Genomic DNA, 18,355 nt, shown 5'->3' on the forward strand with positions numbered 1-18,355 from the left:
TAAACCATAATCGAAGACTGAACGGCATTTCCATATATGCATACATAAATTAAAGTTACGTGTTTTTACACCAACACCCATCAGCTCCTTTCTGTTAACGTATTATTCCAAATTCATAACAAAAAGGAAAAGCAGCAATCTGACATGCCCTGGTCGATAGCCATCAATGAAGGAACTATGACCAGCCAAAGACATAGTCGAGCACATACACAAGCGCCAGAGAAAAAGGATACAGCAAGAAGGCTAAAATACATGTCCAAAGCGGAAAAGTTGTACGAATGCTGGCAAAAACCCCCATCACCAAGCATACTATCAAAATAACAAGTACTTCAGCTGAGAAGTCCCATGTCAATCCCCGAACATAAATGAGGGCCAAGAAGACCGATAGGCAAAGGAGATTGTTCATTGTAACAGCTCCATATATCTGAACAATCAAAAACAACCAGGGACGTCAATGGCATAGCCGTAAATTATGTGGGTAAAACAAATTTGAAGGTTTCTTATTACCAGTATAAGGTAAGAAAAACAACACTTTTTTCCAGAAAACATCTTTGCTTTTCTACTACATTGATTTATACTTTTATTGAGAAATATGGAGAGCATACCTCCGAAAACGATAACGAGGTAGACCTGAGCTTTTTCCGGCTGGCAAATATTATAGCCGACACTCCCTCACTGGAGTTGGTAGCAAGTGGGAGCGCAATAAACGAGATGAAAAAAGTAGGAATGCTTGTGGCACTGGAGAAGTTATCGACAGCATCAACCAGAGGATCGGCAAATACAGCTGCAATAACAGTTCCCAAAAGCAATAAAAGGACGGCTTTTATAGTAGTTGATCGAGGATTCTCAACGCCTCCACCACCATCATCACTTTGATCCCCCAGACGAGCATGTTCTCTCTTTGTTTGCTGTACCAGTTTCCATGAAATTACAATCTACATATTAGTAAAACACTCCAAGTTCAATATGGCAACATACCTTGTGGAAATCATCGATGTACTTCATTGAACTGCTATGATTGGCAGTGCCACCCCTGGCCGCTTCGAGCCATCTCCTAATACCAGATATGAACTCGTCAAAATCAATATTATGATCATTAGAGGTGTCGAAATCCTTCATAACTTTCTCCACAGCATCTTCCTCATCCAAATTAATATCATTAAACCGGATTCCAAGAATTAGAGCTTTTACTTCGGGCCTTTGAAGAAATCCATCCTTATTATCATCAATCGTGTTAAACAATCTGCCATGATAAAAGAGGCTCCCATACATCAATGGGAAAGACAGAAAGAGAAATAACCATCAAAGTAAACACACATCACAAAGCTTACTTAGACAATACTTCTTCATTAGGTCTCCCATCTTCTGTGCAAAGCTTCCCCAAGGAACGCATTTTCAAATCTTGTAAGATTCCAGAAATGACATGCTTATGTTTTGCATAAATAATTCGCCTCCTCTGAACCGATGGTTGGACTACCTGCATGAGAAGTTCAATCAAAACATCAAGTGATTATAAAATAAATAAATAATCAAGAGTTTTTTTTTTAAAGAAGTAAACTAAAAAAAGGAGGTAAACATTGTGTATTACTTCACACTAATACAGGTGACCATATTATTTTTCTTGATATGTCAGTGGATCACGGTTGCATTACTGCCCTCCGTTTGCTACGCTTTGCACCATTACATACGAGTGAAGCGGGGCCCCATGTTTTGGGAATCAAATGTTTTAAAGTAAACATTATCTTAAATAAGAATATTTTTATTAAAATTCACTACAGTTTTTTACAAAATAATGAAACTTCATGCATTGTTTGAGGTGCAATTAATATACTTCATGATTCGTTAACTTCTGGTTCCTTTCAAAATTTGTAAAATAACATTCACAGCTAAAGTGCCAGAATCATCAAATCAAATAAACCACAATTTCGTATCAACAAAATTAGATAGATCTTCAAAAAAAATGTTTAGGAAAATTAAAGGAGTAGTGATTGACATGATTTATAAAATATCGTATGCATGACAGAAAAATCTATCTTAATTAAGAAGATATTGAACCCTTCGCACCTTAAGAGTAGGTTCAATATTGAATATTTATTCATCCCCAATTTCATTATTTTTTCAAAAATTATAAAGTAGATATGGATAAAATCCCAATATTAACATGCGGTTTCGCCTATGATCACTGATCACATGCATATTTGGAAAATGCATCGATAAGCTGAGTTAAAAAAAAGGTCAAACGTTGCAGACATAAGCATGCGAGCATATGAAGCTACACACACACACACACGATATACAAGCAAATACCTGGTAAATGCAATAGGAAATCAGAAGTAAAACAGATACAATAAGAGCAATCAGGACAGCCAAGTGCCTTCCGGAATTTGAATGCAATATTTGTGGAAATTGGACAATTATGAATGGGAGCAAAGATACAGCCATGACAATGCCGGCATAGCTTGTCCAGATATCCGTACTAATGCCAGAGCCTGCATGCAGAGAGGTAAGTAAACTGTGAGGGTAAAGGAACTTACCACATCAGAATCTTAAGCATGCACTTTTTATTTCACAAACAAATAATTAAAGATACGTAAAAAGGATTCTTGATCAAAATATCCATCTACAGTTGATCAATAATCGTGCCATCCCATTCTAATAAAATACAGATGCCTCACAGCAAGAACAAATTTTAGGGAATCAGATGCATGCCATAAAACCTACCTTTAAATTAAATGTCCTATCTGAAGCATAAACGGCTGAAGATAAAAACAGAAAAAAAAAATGAAAAAAAATAGAAGCACCTAAAGACAGGGGGTGAAAACAAACCAGTTAAACTGAAGCGTTTCGTGTTTTTTGAGTCAACGGCGACAGAATTTTCTATATCACATTTTCCAACGATAACACAGGTACCCCAAACTAAGGTAAGAAGCATGACTGTCGATCCAGCAAGCAGTCCCATCCCAACCGAGACCTGGCTTTGTGCGGTTTCTGCGCTTCCAGACAGCCCAGAGACTGAAAAACAAAACAAGAAATAAGCATACGAAGCAACATTAATTTAGTATTTATAACCAGATGGTCATGACAAGGTAGATGCAGCCAGGTTGAAGCTAAAGAACATAACACCATATGGCAATATGGAAAAGAATCAACATAAATTGTAAAATGACTTCATATCACCAAAATCCCAGCTTATAACATAACAGTATTTTAGTCTATGATTTATTTCACATTCCTTGCCTATTCAATAAATTATTCACATGTATTACCAAACAATAATAATCTAGTTATAACTTTACATATTTTTCCTTGTTAAACATAAAAAAATTCCATTACGACAAGGACCAAAAGAAATTTCGCACGCTCAACATATTTCATTAAGCAGATTATTTAAGAGGCCGAATGTCAATTTTAATTACGTATTAAGACACGACAATTTTAGTACTATTATCTTTTTTTAGAATATAATTATAAAAATTTAACAACTGTACTAACAATTTAATTATATAATTTGGAGTAATACGACTAAAAATAGTATTAAACAAAGTTACAAAACAATAATTCAATAAAATAACAAAATTAAAAGTTTAATTATATAATTTTGAGGAAAATAACTAAAATTGATTATCAAAACATTATTACATAATAATAAGGGGATTTTGTCAAAAACTCCCTATTTCCATTCTCAACTTCCTTTTTACTCCCTACCCCATTAAAACTTTGTTTCAACTCCCCATATCCTTCAAATTTCCAAGTTTGCCCTTATATCTTTATTTTAAATAATTGTTTTCCTTTTTTGTAGTAAAAGGCCCATCATGCTTCCGTAAAATAAATTGAATCTTTTACCTTTTTGACTAGAGTACCACCGGGTTGTATCCACCGTTTTTTACGAACTGCTCCTCACAGTCCAACCACACGATCGCAACCGATGGTTACTAAGCAGATTCCTTCAGCAATACTTAGCACAGCTCTAATTCGTTTCCTACCTTAGAGCGTACAGCAAAAGATCAAATTTTTGAAAATAATACATGATAGGGGCTAAGAGCAAAGATCTCTTTTATTCAAACACAAACATTTATTTATTACATAGTAACCTCCTGTAGAGGAGGAGAAACTTGTTTTAGCTACTTATCGTAGCTGAACTCTTAACACACATAAAACTTGAAAAAATATTACAACCTTGTATGAAAGAAATGGAGAAAATATTCGATGATCTTCACTTCCTTCTTCCGGCTTTATTTATAGAAGGCTCTTTCGGATTTGAAACTCGGATTTCAAATCTTCATTAGCCTTTACAGCTTGCTTGGGGACCATGTAGTGGTTGAAGGGTCCCTGTCTAGATTATTAATCTGGACATTAACTTCTCATCCTCCTTTATCTCTTTTAGATACCATTGACGATGAGTTTCCAGGATATCGGCAGTAATTTCATCTTTTTTATACTCTTTGATTCTGGTGTGTTAACTGGTTTCCTTTCTGTCCTTATTTATGGATGAATTTTCGGGACCAGTTAATTTACTTTTACTTATTGGATTCCTTTTAGATTGGTATCCAATGTTTTGCTGAGTCATCCACCATTTGTTATTGGTGGTCTATTTGTCCTTTACCACTAATTAGTGGTTGTCTTGATTCTACCACTCACATGGTAGTGGTCCTGCTTTTTATAATGGAGGGTCACATGTCCCTTTTAATTTTGTCGAGGAATCTTCGGTTTTTTGTATCCTCGAGGAAAATGTGCATGTGGTCCTTCCCCACTTGTCTTTGCTTCGGTAAAATGCTTCCGATCAGATCTTGGTTTGAAACCTTTACCGAACTCTGGTTCTTTCTGTATTTGGCATTCAGAGCAGATGTTCTCCGACCATCTTCCTATGTGTGCCATATTACAGAACTTTCGGCGAGTCTCTTTGCTTGCCGGTAGCTTGCTGTTCCACAAGAGATTTCTTTTCTTTTCAAATAAATCTTCTGCGAAACTTGTTGTTTTTCCTGTCATGGTATTCAACAGGAATGATCCGTTCACTGAATGATTGTAGAACTTGAACGGAAACTTGACTTTGTCCATCTCAGTAAGACAGACCCATAAACCCCAAGCTCTTCTGGTAGAAATGTCATCTTCAGTGATTGAAGCAACCAGGGGTGTTTCTTCTGTTGGAGGATCCTTGATAAATTTTTGGACATTTGTATCCGGCCTCCTTAGCTTGATGAAATGAAAGGCTTCGTGAGAACCTTTCCGTGCTGGTTCTGGTGCTGCACTAAAGAAGTATAGCTCCAAAACATCTCCTCTGGACAAATAATCATTGTTTGCCCAAGTCTCGTGAACAGCTTCCTGGATCCACTTTGGTAAACCTGAGATTTCCGGAAAGCTGGGTGATGTAGTATAAACTGAGGCAAGAGCCCCAAATTCATACCAAGCTTTAACCTCCTTGGGATATGAATTAGGTTTCATCCATACCCTTGGATATTTTCCTGAAACATCAACCCTATTTGTAGCTGGGTTAATGCCAATACGTGTTTTTAATTTCTCCCAATTCTGCTGATAAACCTGAAATGGAGAAATTACACCTTCATTAGTACCAACCTTAGCTTTGCCTTTGTCAATACGAGGCCTAAGGTTGATCTCTCCCTCTTCAATCCCCGAGGTGAAGGGTTGGCTTGAGGACTCAAGATAAGGATCAGGAGTCTCAATTTTTGTTTCAGCCGACTCATCTCGTGATGATCCCGACTTAACACTTGTGCAAGGGGTATTTGAATCCCCCGCTACAGGTATAGAGTCCTGTACTCGAAAACTCTCCATTTGAGAAACCAGTGGTCTCTCAATGCCCTGGAGGATAGGCCTTTGCGTTACAGACCATAACTGAGTATATGTCTGTAAACATCCTGTAATTCGATCAGAGACAATTCTCTTATCAGCTTGTTGTAGCCTTCCCGCAACTTCTGCGTTAACAGCTAACTTGTTGAACTCGGTTTGAAGCATTTCAAGGTGTTCCCTCAAATGCCTCTGCATCTTGATAATAGCATCAATGTCAATGCTGTCCATCTCTTGTTAAAAAATCTGCAAGAATATTTTCATGAGATTTTATTATCATAATATCAAAAATATAATTTTGACATAAAGCTTGCCATCGTAATAATCTAGCCTTCTCCGGTTTAGACTCAATTCTATTCCTTAAAAAGGCTTTAACTTGAGTGTTATCAACTTTCAAAGTGAATTTCTTTGCAAGTAAAAATAATGGTCATTTTTCAAAAGCCCTCTTTACTGCATAAAATTCCTTTTCGTTGATATGACATCTTATGGCTTCTGCATCTGAGAATAACCCACTACAATATCTGCATGGTTGTTCTCCATCTGGTGTGAGCTTTGTTAATACTGCAGCCCACCAATGATCACTGGCATCGGTATATAATACCAGATCATCCTCGTCTTGAGGAATAGCCATCTTTAGAAGATTTTTGCAAACCTTCTTTAAATGGATAAGTCCTTTTGTGTGTTCGTCTGTCCATATAAATCTAGCATCTTTTTTCAATAATGGACTGAACACCTTCCTGTGTTTTGCTAGGTTTTTAATAAACATCCCAGCAAAATTAACAACCCCTAAAAAACTTTGAAGTTGCTTCTTGTCTTTGAGATTTTCTGGAAAATTCTGCACTTTTTCTACTATGTGCTCTTGCAGAATTATTCCTGACTCATCGATTTCAATTCCGAGGAATTCAATCTTTCTTGTAGCAATGACAGCTTTCTTTTCAGATAAAACCAGTCCTTCTTTCTTGCAAACATTAGAGAAAATCTCCAAATGTTTAACATGTTCATTCATATCTTTGGATGCTATTAAAACATCGTCGATGTAAACAAACATAAACTTGAAATAATCTTTGAAAAGATTATCCATCTTTCTTTGAAATATTTGGGGTGAGTTAGCCAATCCCATTGGTAATACTTCCCAAATATAATGTCCTTGAGGTGTGGAGAAAGCTGTGAATTTCTTGCTTTCTTCCTGCATCCGAATCTGATAGAATCCAGACTTCCAATCAAATTTAGAGAATATCTTGGCATTGCGAATGCAACTAATCAAGTGTTCTCTACTAGGTATAAAATACCCATCAAATTCCAGAATCTTATTAATTTCTTGATAATTAATAACCAATCTGGGTTTTCCTCGTTTAATTTCACCATGGTTTCTTACCAGAAAACCTGGACTGCTATATGGTGACATACCTGCTTTGATTAATCCAAGGTCCAAATGTTCCTTGATTATAATCTGCATATCCCTCTGATCAATGATGTTCATTGAGATGGGTTTACAACGGACAAATTCATACTCTTTGCCTTCCTTGATTTTAAGGCAAGCCCTGAGTTGATTTCTGTCCCACCATGCCAAGGGATCTTCGTTATAATTTTCTTTGATCCTCTTCTTGACATCTTCCAGTGATACCTTAGATTCAAACTCTACTTCATTTGTGTGTAGAGTTATCTTAAGGCATTCTATATCTTCTGGTTGGAGTTCCTTATCTGCTCTTAACTGGAGCATTGTTTCTCCAAACCGTCTTGAATCCTTCATTTTTGGGTTCAGAAGTTTTCCTGAATCACCACGCTTGCTGCGAAACTGGATTGGCAATTTTCTGTAAAATGCCTCCCGAAGTCTCTGGACTATGATTTTGTGAGCACATGGTGTTGTGAATACTAATCTTCTAGTCTCATTTTCCTGTGTATAGGATTTGAACATTTGTAGGAAATTATTTCCTAACAATATGTCAGCTCCTGTATCATGAAAATAAATTGGTGGTGTCTTTACCTTGTACCAAGGTGTTTGTCCAGCACCGCCAATCATGATTTCAGTCATCTTAATCCCTTTACATAAGATTAAGATTCTTCTGGAAAAATCTCTTCCAGCAATCTTGGATAACTCTTCTTCCAAATTATTTGGAAAAACTCCTCGTTTTGCTGTACATATTCCAGCACCTGAATCAATATATGCAGCAAAGTATTCTGCCTTATATTGTTCATACAACATTCCTACTGGAATGTATATGGAGAATGGACTTGTGGTCATTGGATTTTCCACATTTTATCTTCTGCCATAAACTCCATTCCATACTCTAGACGTTCCCAAGGTTTATGTTCCTCGAGAAACTCTAGCCCAAGAATCAATCGTTCTGATTCTTTTCCTGGAATTCCTTGAATATGAACCTCCAATTCTCCGATATTAATCAGTCCTTGGTAAGTTCCTATCACCGGTTGTTCCAAATAGTATATTGAATTACAAGGAAATTGATTCCTTTGTTTTGTAATATCAAATACTATTTCTACTTCCTTCCAACCTTCTGGGCATCTGAGCTTTCCTATTGTAGAAAAACTTTTCAGCTCCTGTTGGGTTTCTATGACAGGCTTTTTATCCCATCTGTAACTTGTAATTCTATCACCTTGAAAAGATAGTCTTCTTGGTTCCAATCTAAGACTTTGATTCCTTTGTAGAATCGGTTTGTCTTGGATCTGGATATCTGTTTCCTGTATTAAAGGAAACTCAATTCTTTCTGGATAAATTGCCTGCGCAACTTTTCCAAATATCTCAGGGATTTCAATAAATTCATTTCTAATAAACAACTCAGAATGATGTGTATTAGATAGAGCATATGAAATCTGATAGGTAATAGAATATGGTCTATTGCCTTCTTTCATCAACCTTTTTTCCTTAAAATTTTGATGTAATGTCAAGGCTCGGCTGAAATCTCGATCTGCCAGGTTGTAGGCTATCCTTGGATAGATTACTCCTACAATTTTTCCTGCACAGAGGTTTCCTGAGATTGTTCCCAGTACTGAATCTTGTAGATTCCCCATTCTTTTATCGCATATGGCGATATCAATTGGTGAATCTATCCCTTCTTTGAAAGTAGCCTTTATCATAATCTGGATTGCTCCTATATGAATCCAGGACATAGTCCTTGCTACTTCTATCTTGAGTTTTTGTAATTCCTCCTTTATTTCTTCGGAAGGAATTAACTGCATCTCCATTCCATTTCCTGTAAGTTCCATTGGGATTGCCATTTCCCTTCTAGAAACTTTATAGATTAGATGATGCTTTCTGTTTCTTAGGCCAAGACTTCCTAAGAACTTTTCTACCTGTCCTGCAGAGAAACCTTGGTATCTCTGTAAACTCGGATTTTCTCTCATGATTCTTTGAACCATGTTATGAGATATTGTTGTCTGGCTAAAAAACCCAGACAAATCTTCATGTGTTTCGTGTCGAAACACCTCGTCTTCAGTCAGATTCCGATTCTGTTCCATCAGATTCTTCTTGACTTAAGACGACTTCTTCTTCTTCATATATACTTTCATCTGAGGCGATATCCTCAAATCGGTATACTTGAATAAGATCTTGGTAATAAACTGCTTCTTCAATATCCGGAGTAGGATCAAAACGTTTAATACCTCTTTTCTCATTCTCTGGACAATTGGTCGAGATATGACCTCTTGCTCCACATGTCCAGCAATTACAACCCTTGAAACTTTCATTGGCTCTAGTATGAGCTCTTCTGAAAGTTTTCTTTGTAGGTGTTCTTCCTGTGCTTCGAGATGAGCTCGATGCTTGGGATGATATCCTACTTCTTGATGGTCCGCTTCTTTGTCCAGATTTATAAGATCTGGCTTTCTGTCTAGACCATATGGTTCTTGGTTTCCAAGAACTTCTTCCACTTCGTGCATAAGGATGAGTCCTAAAACTTTTCCTTTTATGCTTCTGTGGTTTACTTCCAATAATTGTTGGAAGATCATTTTCCTTACAACACAAAGGAGTTCTTTTGTTGATACCCCTTAGTCGTTTGTAATTCTTTTGTAATGCTGCCATGTGACACCATTCTGCTAATTTCCCTTTAAGGAAAGAGGCTCTTCTTGCCAATGTATCTGGATTACCAGGTACGTATTCCCTTATGAGCATTTCTCTCCAAGGGCTTGGCATTTTTGCGAAGAAAAGCTGCATAGCTATATCTTCTTCGACTCCTGAATTCCATCTATATTTGGTGAATAACATAATGTATTCATCTACCAAACATATATCATGTAATTCAAGACTATACAGAGCTTGAGTATATTTTTTCTTTTTCTCTGTATCTTGACTGTTGAAATAGTCTACCCCTATAAAGTGTGCTTTGAATAGGGTAGCCATCTTTCCAGCGATCTCGCTAAGAGATTCCCCAACTAGGACTGACTCTTTCATGTCTGCTGAAGTCATGTCCCAAGCAATTTTTACTGATCCCATAAGACTCATTTCCAAAAGTTTAATGAATCCTTCTTTGTTGAGAGCAAGTGTTCCTGATGCAATTCTCATAGCAGATGTCCAATCGTCTATGAGATCTTCTCTGTTTTTGAAGTCCAATACATCAAGGTTAAGCATAACCCCGTAAGGATGTATAGGATCTAAAACAGTTTTCCCATAAGGTGTTTGGTGCAAAGGAATTTGAGTTCTCCTTGCCCTTGTTCCCGCTGGGTGTGATCCTCCACCGGTATGGAAATCAGTCTGAGATTCTCTCATATTTACATTATGAGATCCCATACTTTCCCTTGGTGGTTCCTGAGAAGATGACCAGGTTATTGCAGGTAGTGTTTCACCTACTGCTGTATTCATCTTTAGATCTACTACTTTGAGATTTGCGAAAGATTCCGCAAGCTCTTGTAGATCCTCCAAACCAATCCTTTCTAAAGTTGTCATCAGATCAATTTCTTTTCTGAGACAGACTTGATTAGATTGATCATCTTTTCTTCTTCAGTTAAAGGTTTTGACACCACTCTGGCCTTCCCTTGTTGATGTAACAAAGCTTCGGTACCAAAGGATGGTGGTAACCAGCCTCCTGAAGTTCTTTTACTAGAACTTGGTTGTTGTTCTAGTTTCTGTATTCTTGTTTGAATATCCTTTAAGATTTCAAGAATTTCTTCTTGTTTTTCTAGGACCTTTTCAATCCTTTGAGGTACATAATATAGCATATTGCCATAATTTTGTACCGTTTTCTGTATTTCTCTAAGAGAGAGCTTAGAGGAGTCTGGTACTATCTCCAGAAATTTATTATTCTGAATCATAAATTTTTACCTGAGGGTGCTGTTGTTTCCCTTCGTAGATCTTCTGTCTATACAGATCCATTGTTCTCTGAAGAATTTCTTCTGAGTAGATTTTGAAGTATGTTTTTACGGTTCTTTAAACCTTGTAAACGCATACCTTTCGTTCTGAGTTCAGTGAAGCATGTACTTCGCTGTAATTCTTGTTCTAATTGATTTATTTCCAGGGAAATAAGTTCAATTTCGAACTGGATGGTAGTCCCTGGCATATTTAACAGATCATTGAAGATCTGGTCTTTTCGGCCCGTAAGAGTCTACCTTTTGTGTATGCAAGGTTTTGCAAACACTGCTGTATTTCATCAGGAGATAAATTTCCTGATTCAATGAGTTGTTTCAGATGCTTTATAGAACATCTGAATAGCTCTATTCGGAAAATAATGTTTCTGGAATAGAGATTGAAATGATTTCGGGGATTCCTAAATCCTTTCATTTCTTGATACATGACATATACCGTCATTTGTCTGATGTTTCCATCAGATCTGTACCATAACTTGGTGGTCACCATTGGGACATACCTCTGTTCTCCTGTTTCTGATATCTAACGATAGTTAGATAAACTTGTGTATATTCCAAAATATTGGAATAGTTCTTGTAAATTATTCTCCTCGAACTAAAGTTCGGATTCATAATTTTTTCGAAATTCTCCTTCTCATACATTTAGTTACTAGTAATAAAAAATTTTCGTGTTTGAAATAAATTAACCATGCTCTGATACCAATTTTGAAGCGCGGAGGATCAATTAAAAGAAAATAGAGAATAAGGGTAGTTTTGTCAATTTTATAGGTTTAGGGAGTTAAAAGAGAGTTTTTGATGGCTAGGGAGCTAGGGACAAGTTAAGTTTGGGTTTAGGGATTTATGAGCAATTTCCCCTGATAATAATTGATTCAATAAAATATATAATATAAAATACCACATAAAATACAAACAGAAACATTTTGACTATTTAAGACTACGTCCAGAAATTTTTTATCCAACCAAAAAAGGAACAGAAAAAACAAATAATTTTTAACTCATTTAAGGCCAACAATTATCCATCCAATCGATGAACGAACATACAACAGAAATTCTGTAGTAAGTTAGATCATAAATTTTTCAAAAACTTTTAAGACATGTATATACTTCGATACTCTACTGGAGTATTTGTTATCCGTTCGTTGAAACTCATTTTAAAATCTAGCAGTTTTTGTCTCTATTCAACTGAATTTTGATACAAAAATTATAATTTAAAAAACCACTTAAATAAATCTAATTCATAAAATTGTTTCAGCTAAAAAGAAAAGAAACGGTCTTGACATTCGATTAAAGATGAAAAGTAAATTTATTTTTATTTTTATTTTTAAATAGAACAAGAAATCCAAAAACTATAAATTATTATTTTTTGTATAAATAAAACTTAGCAGCTTTTGCTTTTCAGCCTGCTAAACGAAAACAAAATCACCCAAATTAAAAAATAAAAGAAAAGAAACAGTAAAAACGAACGACAAAGTCAATGGCCGAAATGAGCATCCATTTCATAGCATGAGATAATAACTGGCAAAAATTGTTGTAAAATTAATCTAAAATCATTTCCCTGCAACTTCTAAAAAGTCAGTGATCTCATGTCTACTCCATTTGATCTCATCTCCCCTCCCCCCACTTCAGTGGAAAACTGTGGCTCCCACCCAAAAAAATGAAAATAAAACCATAAAGTAAGCAGATCTACGGAACATGACAAGATAACAAAAAAATCGAAAACATTGGGAAAACGAATCGTAAATACTCCTAACGATTACCAAGAATAAGCAGTGCATCCGGAAGAGCTCCCAGAACGGGGAGGAATAGACCGCCAATTAATCCAGGACCGAGGATCTCAAGCAAAAGCTCACTCCCAGAGGAAAGATATGTTGCGGCGAGGAACATGAGATATCCGTACACTAAAATGAGGAACAGATTTCCCAGCGCAGTAGATGTGCAAGGCATGAAGCCGTAAGTCTGCTCGCAGGACTCCTCCGCCGCATAGAGGCGAATGAGACGTGGCACGTTTGTGCTCTTCACCCCCCCATCGGATGCGAGATCTGATCCATCGGAGATCAAACGACCGTAGGTCAAGCCGCAGAGTATCAGAAAGAGGAGAACGGTAAGGAAAGGCCTGGGTTTCGCGTGGCGGCGCATGGCTGAAGTGCCGATCAGTGTGCGTCTCGGACTGCGTGAAAAAAAGAAAATTCGTCTCTATTACATGTGTCCACAGAACAAGTCATGTACATATATGTGTGTGATCGATTGGGTGTGAAGCGGGCGTGTCGATGGCGTCGGCCCCGTGGGAAAGGCGTGTTGCTTTGATAGCAACAATTTACACACGGTGTCGTTTTTAAATTTCTCCGTTTTAAAATACCCACTTGTAATAGTCTAAGGCAACGTTTGGTTGGCGGATTAGGTGTGATAGATTATTTTATCACACCTAATCCTGTGTTTGGTACGATTCTTAGTAAATTAGCTCAATTCTTCCTATGAGTGATTAGGTGGTATTACGTGTGATAAAATAATACCTCCTTCCTCCGTAGGATTATTAATCCCTCCTCTATCCCTACCCACTTTCTAATTTTACCCTTCTTCTTTCACCGCTATTGAACCACCTCGGTTGCCGGACCGTCGCTGCCGCCGCCCTCGCCGGACCTCCGTCGGACCGCCTCCGCCGGACCGCCACCCCCGCCGTCACCGGACATACGCCGGACCGGACCGCACCGCATAGCCGTCGCCGGACCTTCGTCGGAACGACATCACCGCCGACTCACCGCCGTCGTCGGACTGACGCCGTCGCCGCCACGTCGGCCGCCACCACCGCCAGACCACTGCGCCGGAATGTAAGAAGAAAAAAAAGAAGAAGGGCAATTTTGTCCTTTCATCAAAAATTTCAAAATTATCTTATACTTAAAAATCTAACCAAACATACTACCATATATTATATATCTACGACAATCATTTTCTTTCTCATTTATATACTAATCATTAGTTTATTTTATCATGCAACCAAACGCAGCCTAATAGATTAATTATCAATAAATCTCTCGTGATACGGTATCACGAATCTTTATCTGTAAGATGAATCAACGCTATCGATATTCACAATAAAAATTAATATTTTTAGCATAAAAAATAATATTTTTTCATGAATGACCCAAATCAGATATCAGTCTCACAAAATACGATCCGTGAGGCCGTCTCACACAAATTTTTGTCCTTAATTAATAAGAGGAAAAAATAGAGATTTAATGGTATAATTGCATATTTTCCTCATAATTTTAGGCTATAATTTTAGTGACGTTGATCTAACTTATAAATTTTTTTTAGTATATGGAAGAGGAAATTCGAACTCTGACATAGAGATAAGACACAATAGACAAGATCAACTAGATTACAAGCTCGATCTCAATCGAGATTTGGTCGTACTAGATGTGATATATGATACAAAACACCTTGTCCAACAACGTAGAATCATCCGTCCATTTTTTTAACAAAGTATGACTCGCTTGTTCTCAGATTATCTTATTTTTATTAAACGTGTATTTCAAAATTTTCATTTAGTTGATGATTTGATGTAATTGTAAAATAAATAAGATGAAGTTGGTGAAAAATCATCAATCGAAATATTTTTTTGGGTTCACTTCCTACCCACAAAATTGTGGTACTATGTCATACAAAATGTGATACATTCATGTGGAAATGTGGTACTAAAAAAGTATCAAGAGATTGAACACAAAAAAAATCGACTGGCTGAGAATTGAAAGCCAATTTTCTTAATAAATAATTTATCAGTGCTTTGAATTTTTTAAATTATAATTGACAACTCTGACCTAAGCATCAATCCATTTCCAATATATATATATATATATATATATATATATATATATATATATATATATATATATATATATATATAGGCAACGATTCGTGTGAGAGCTATAAGGTTAACAAATGTCCACTGCGTGTGTGGTATGTACACCTGACCAACCTGAGAAATAGATAATACAAATGTCCTCATTACGTGTCCCACTAATTTTTGTATATTCTCAAAATATATTTTGATAATTATAACTCCAAGTATCGATCTTCAATACATATTTTTTTAATATAATTTTTTTATTAAACCATCTAATTAATTAATTTTATTAAATATGTTTTTTTATATAGATCATTAATAAAAAAAATTATTTTGTCAAAAATATTATTTTTTATTATAATGATCAAATTTGATGAATAAGACCGTATCATACAAAACATATTATTTATAAAAAATAATCAATTTAAGTTTTGGGAGAACCAACTGATGCATAACCAAATATAATCGAAATTTACATTAAAATATACTTATATAATTGAATAGGAAAGTCTAGTACTGATTATTTTCAATCTCTAAACATACCATATTTTCATCCCAATGTACTTTTTCATCTTCTTTCTCATAGTATTTTCATTTTTACGAAGGCAAAAACTTGAGTGACACGGTCTCGTAAGTGATCTTTTATTTGGGTCATCCATGAAAAATTATTACTTTTTATATTAAGAGTATTACTTTTTATTGTGAATATCGACAAGGTTGACCGTATCACAGATAAAGATTCATGAGACCGTCTCACAAAAAACATAATTTTTTTATCAATAAACCAACTATACTATAAATTCAAAACAAAATTTGACTGGAAAATATTGCTATGTGTAAATAATTTTTTATATAAAGATTTGTTGTATGTCAACTAAATTTTACAATATAATTTAATTTTATGTATTGCGTACGTCATGTCATGGTTTAATAGTTGATATAACACGGATTTTTTTTTTTGTTCATGTAATAACGAGAATTATTTTGGATTTGTATGTTTGTAAATACATGTAGCCTTTCGGAATCCCACCCCGTGTGTGTGTGTATTATATGTAATAATAATTTAAAGATCGACTCGAAAATTCCCCATGAAAACGATATGTTTTTATATTTAAATTTGATTTGAATATATATTTATACAACCGATATAATCATTTCACAATTCACAATTTGAGAAATATATTTAGTTAAATTGAGATACAAAATATTTATATAATTTTCAAATTATTTTTAAAATATATTTAAAATTAAAAAAAATATCATATCGTGTGGACTTGACATATAACGATAGAGCATTTGAAAAAGCGATGGTCGTTGGTTTAAATTTGTCTTGTACAGACAAAAGGACATAATTCTGTCTTAATTCTTAACTTGTTCAATCATTCGGAACGTGAAATACATGCAATACACAACCATTTTGATTGGCTCGGTTCCTATTAACATTAAATACGGCTGATTTAAAATAAATTAAAAAACAAATTTATTATTAAAGTATATAAATTGAATCAAAATTTAAATAAAACCTGACAAATTTTTTTTAAAAAATGGATTTTTAAAAACAGCGCAATAAAATGTACGTAGACAAAATAACAAGTCCAGTTTAGTACTATAACATAATAATGACCGTCACACCCTTGGTCATTAAATGATTACGAAATACCCAGTTTTGTTTTTTTTTTTAAAAAAAATAGATTTCTTCACACACAAAAAATCACCTTGCTTTAACAAAAATTATCATACTCGATAATTAACCTAATTAATTAATATAATTAGTCTGAATAATTTTAATAAATCTTGCCGAAAAATCATATTTATCAAAATTATTATAAACTAGCACAAATTTTTTTAAAAAATATTTTTTTTTTTGTAATCTTTGTTCCATACAAAAAAATGGTTATGCACTATATGGACTCCAATTGTTTTTTCAGATGAAATTTGATGCAAAACATTGAAAATTTGGTACTCGTATATTATAATTGAGTACTGTTATAGAAAAGATATTATAGATGATTATTGATATTGTTATCTATTCAAATCTGTAAATCTACTCTATAAATAGAGGTCTTCAGTGATGAATAAAACACACAAAAATCATTCTCTCTTCTCTATATTCTCTACTATTCACAACACGTTATCAGCACGAGTGCTCTTCAAGGTAAAATTTATAAATAATTTATTCTTATTCTTGTATGAATGCTCTTGAAGAAGCACAATATTTAGATTTAATATTGATGCTCCCGAAGTAGCACAAATTATAGATTTATGTTGATGCTCCTGAAGAAGCACAACTTTTAATTTTATGTTGATGCTCCTGAAGTAGCACAACACGACTTTATGTTGAAGATATTGATAGATCTATGAATAAAATATTAATGAATAAGATTTATCAATATTCCCGAAGAATCTTGATCTAAAATCATAAAGATCTATCAATATCTATGAACAATATTGATATAAAATATAATGTTATCATATTCCTGAAGAATTTAGATAACTATCATATGTTTCGACAATATTCTTGAAGAATATTGATTATAAATGTATTGTTGTTTTGATTCAAGTTTTTTTTTTTTTTTTTTTTTTTTTTATCATATCTTGGATTGCTTGTTTAAGATTTATATTATTTGGATTTTGATGTTTTAACTAGTCGCTAAAATATTGTGTGAATACTAGTATTTACTACTTCCATGATATTTTTTTTTTTGAATCAATCTCATCACTATGTTTGATATCAACAGAACCATAATATTTTAGATTCTTGAGACTTTCATCTTCTCAAATTAATAAAACCAAATCTCACCAAAATTGGATATATTCGACTTTCAAAAATTGTTGATCAAAAATCTAGTTTTTGACATTTAAAATTTAAACCACTTACTTTCGGAATTCTCGCGAATCACGATTCATAAAATCAAGGAAAACGAGCTTTAGATTTGAATTAGAAAATCAAATCTATTTGTAATTTGAAATTATTTGACTTCCAAATAATTATAAAATATATAATATTTTGATTTCAAACTATTTAAAACAATAAGTGTATCTCTCTACCTTTTCCTAATTAATTTTTATTACAAATATAAAAATGTCATCTTAAATAATAAACATTTTTATATTTGTGCATAAAAGGGTTTTATTTTTATTTTTTTTCTTTAGTTTATAATGGTACAATTTGTAATTAGTGTAATTTGTAATAGATACATAAATTATTAATTGAGCGCATATCAATATACACCTGCATCGATGTTAGTTTAACAAATAGAATAACAAAATTTCAAAATTGCACAGTAAAAGTAGTAACATGCATAATTTGTTATAATACTTATTTTCAATATATATTATGCAATTTTACTCTATTTATGTCATGATTCTAATTATATAATTTTTTTTTTCTTTCTTTAAGTTGCA

The 18,355-nt window shown here is 34.3% G+C and overlaps 1 protein-coding gene across 1 annotated transcript; it reads right to left on the reverse strand.

The window, feature by feature from the left end:
- Positions 1–12: 12 nt before the first annotated feature.
- Positions 13–13,363, reverse strand: LOC140813154 (sodium/calcium exchanger NCL-like). Its single transcript, XM_073171608.1, has 7 exons — positions 12,867–13,363; positions 2,827–3,012; positions 2,308–2,489; positions 1,332–1,477; positions 979–1,243; positions 606–908; positions 13–424 (listed from the first exon to the last, which is right to left on the reverse strand). Exons 1-7 carry the CDS (start codon positions 13,243–13,245, stop codon positions 176–178), a joined length of 1,710 nt encoding a protein of 569 aa, XP_073027709.1. The 5' UTR covers positions 13,246–13,363; the 3' UTR covers positions 13–175.
- Between the last annotated feature and the right edge of the window lie 4,992 nt (positions 13,364–18,355).

Source organism: Primulina eburnea, chromosome 14, assembly GCF_022965805.1.
Source record: "Primulina eburnea isolate SZY01 chromosome 14, ASM2296580v1, whole genome shotgun sequence".
NCBI classification, from domain to species: domain Eukaryota; kingdom Viridiplantae; phylum Streptophyta; class Magnoliopsida; order Lamiales; family Gesneriaceae; genus Primulina; species Primulina eburnea.

Coding starts and splice junctions, on each gene's coding strand:
- LOC140813154 (XM_073171608.1), bottom strand. CDS start 13,245: ATGCGCCGCCACGCGAAACCCAGGCCTTTCCTTACCGTTCTCCTCTTT. Junction 2,490..2,826: donor GAAACGCTTCAGTTTAACTG/GTTTGTTTTCAC, acceptor CTCTGCATGCAG/GCTCTGGCATTAGTACGGAT. Junction 1,244..1,331: donor AATGAAGAAGTATTGTCTAA/GTAAGCTTTGTG, acceptor TTATCATGGCAG/ATTGTTTAACACGATTGATG.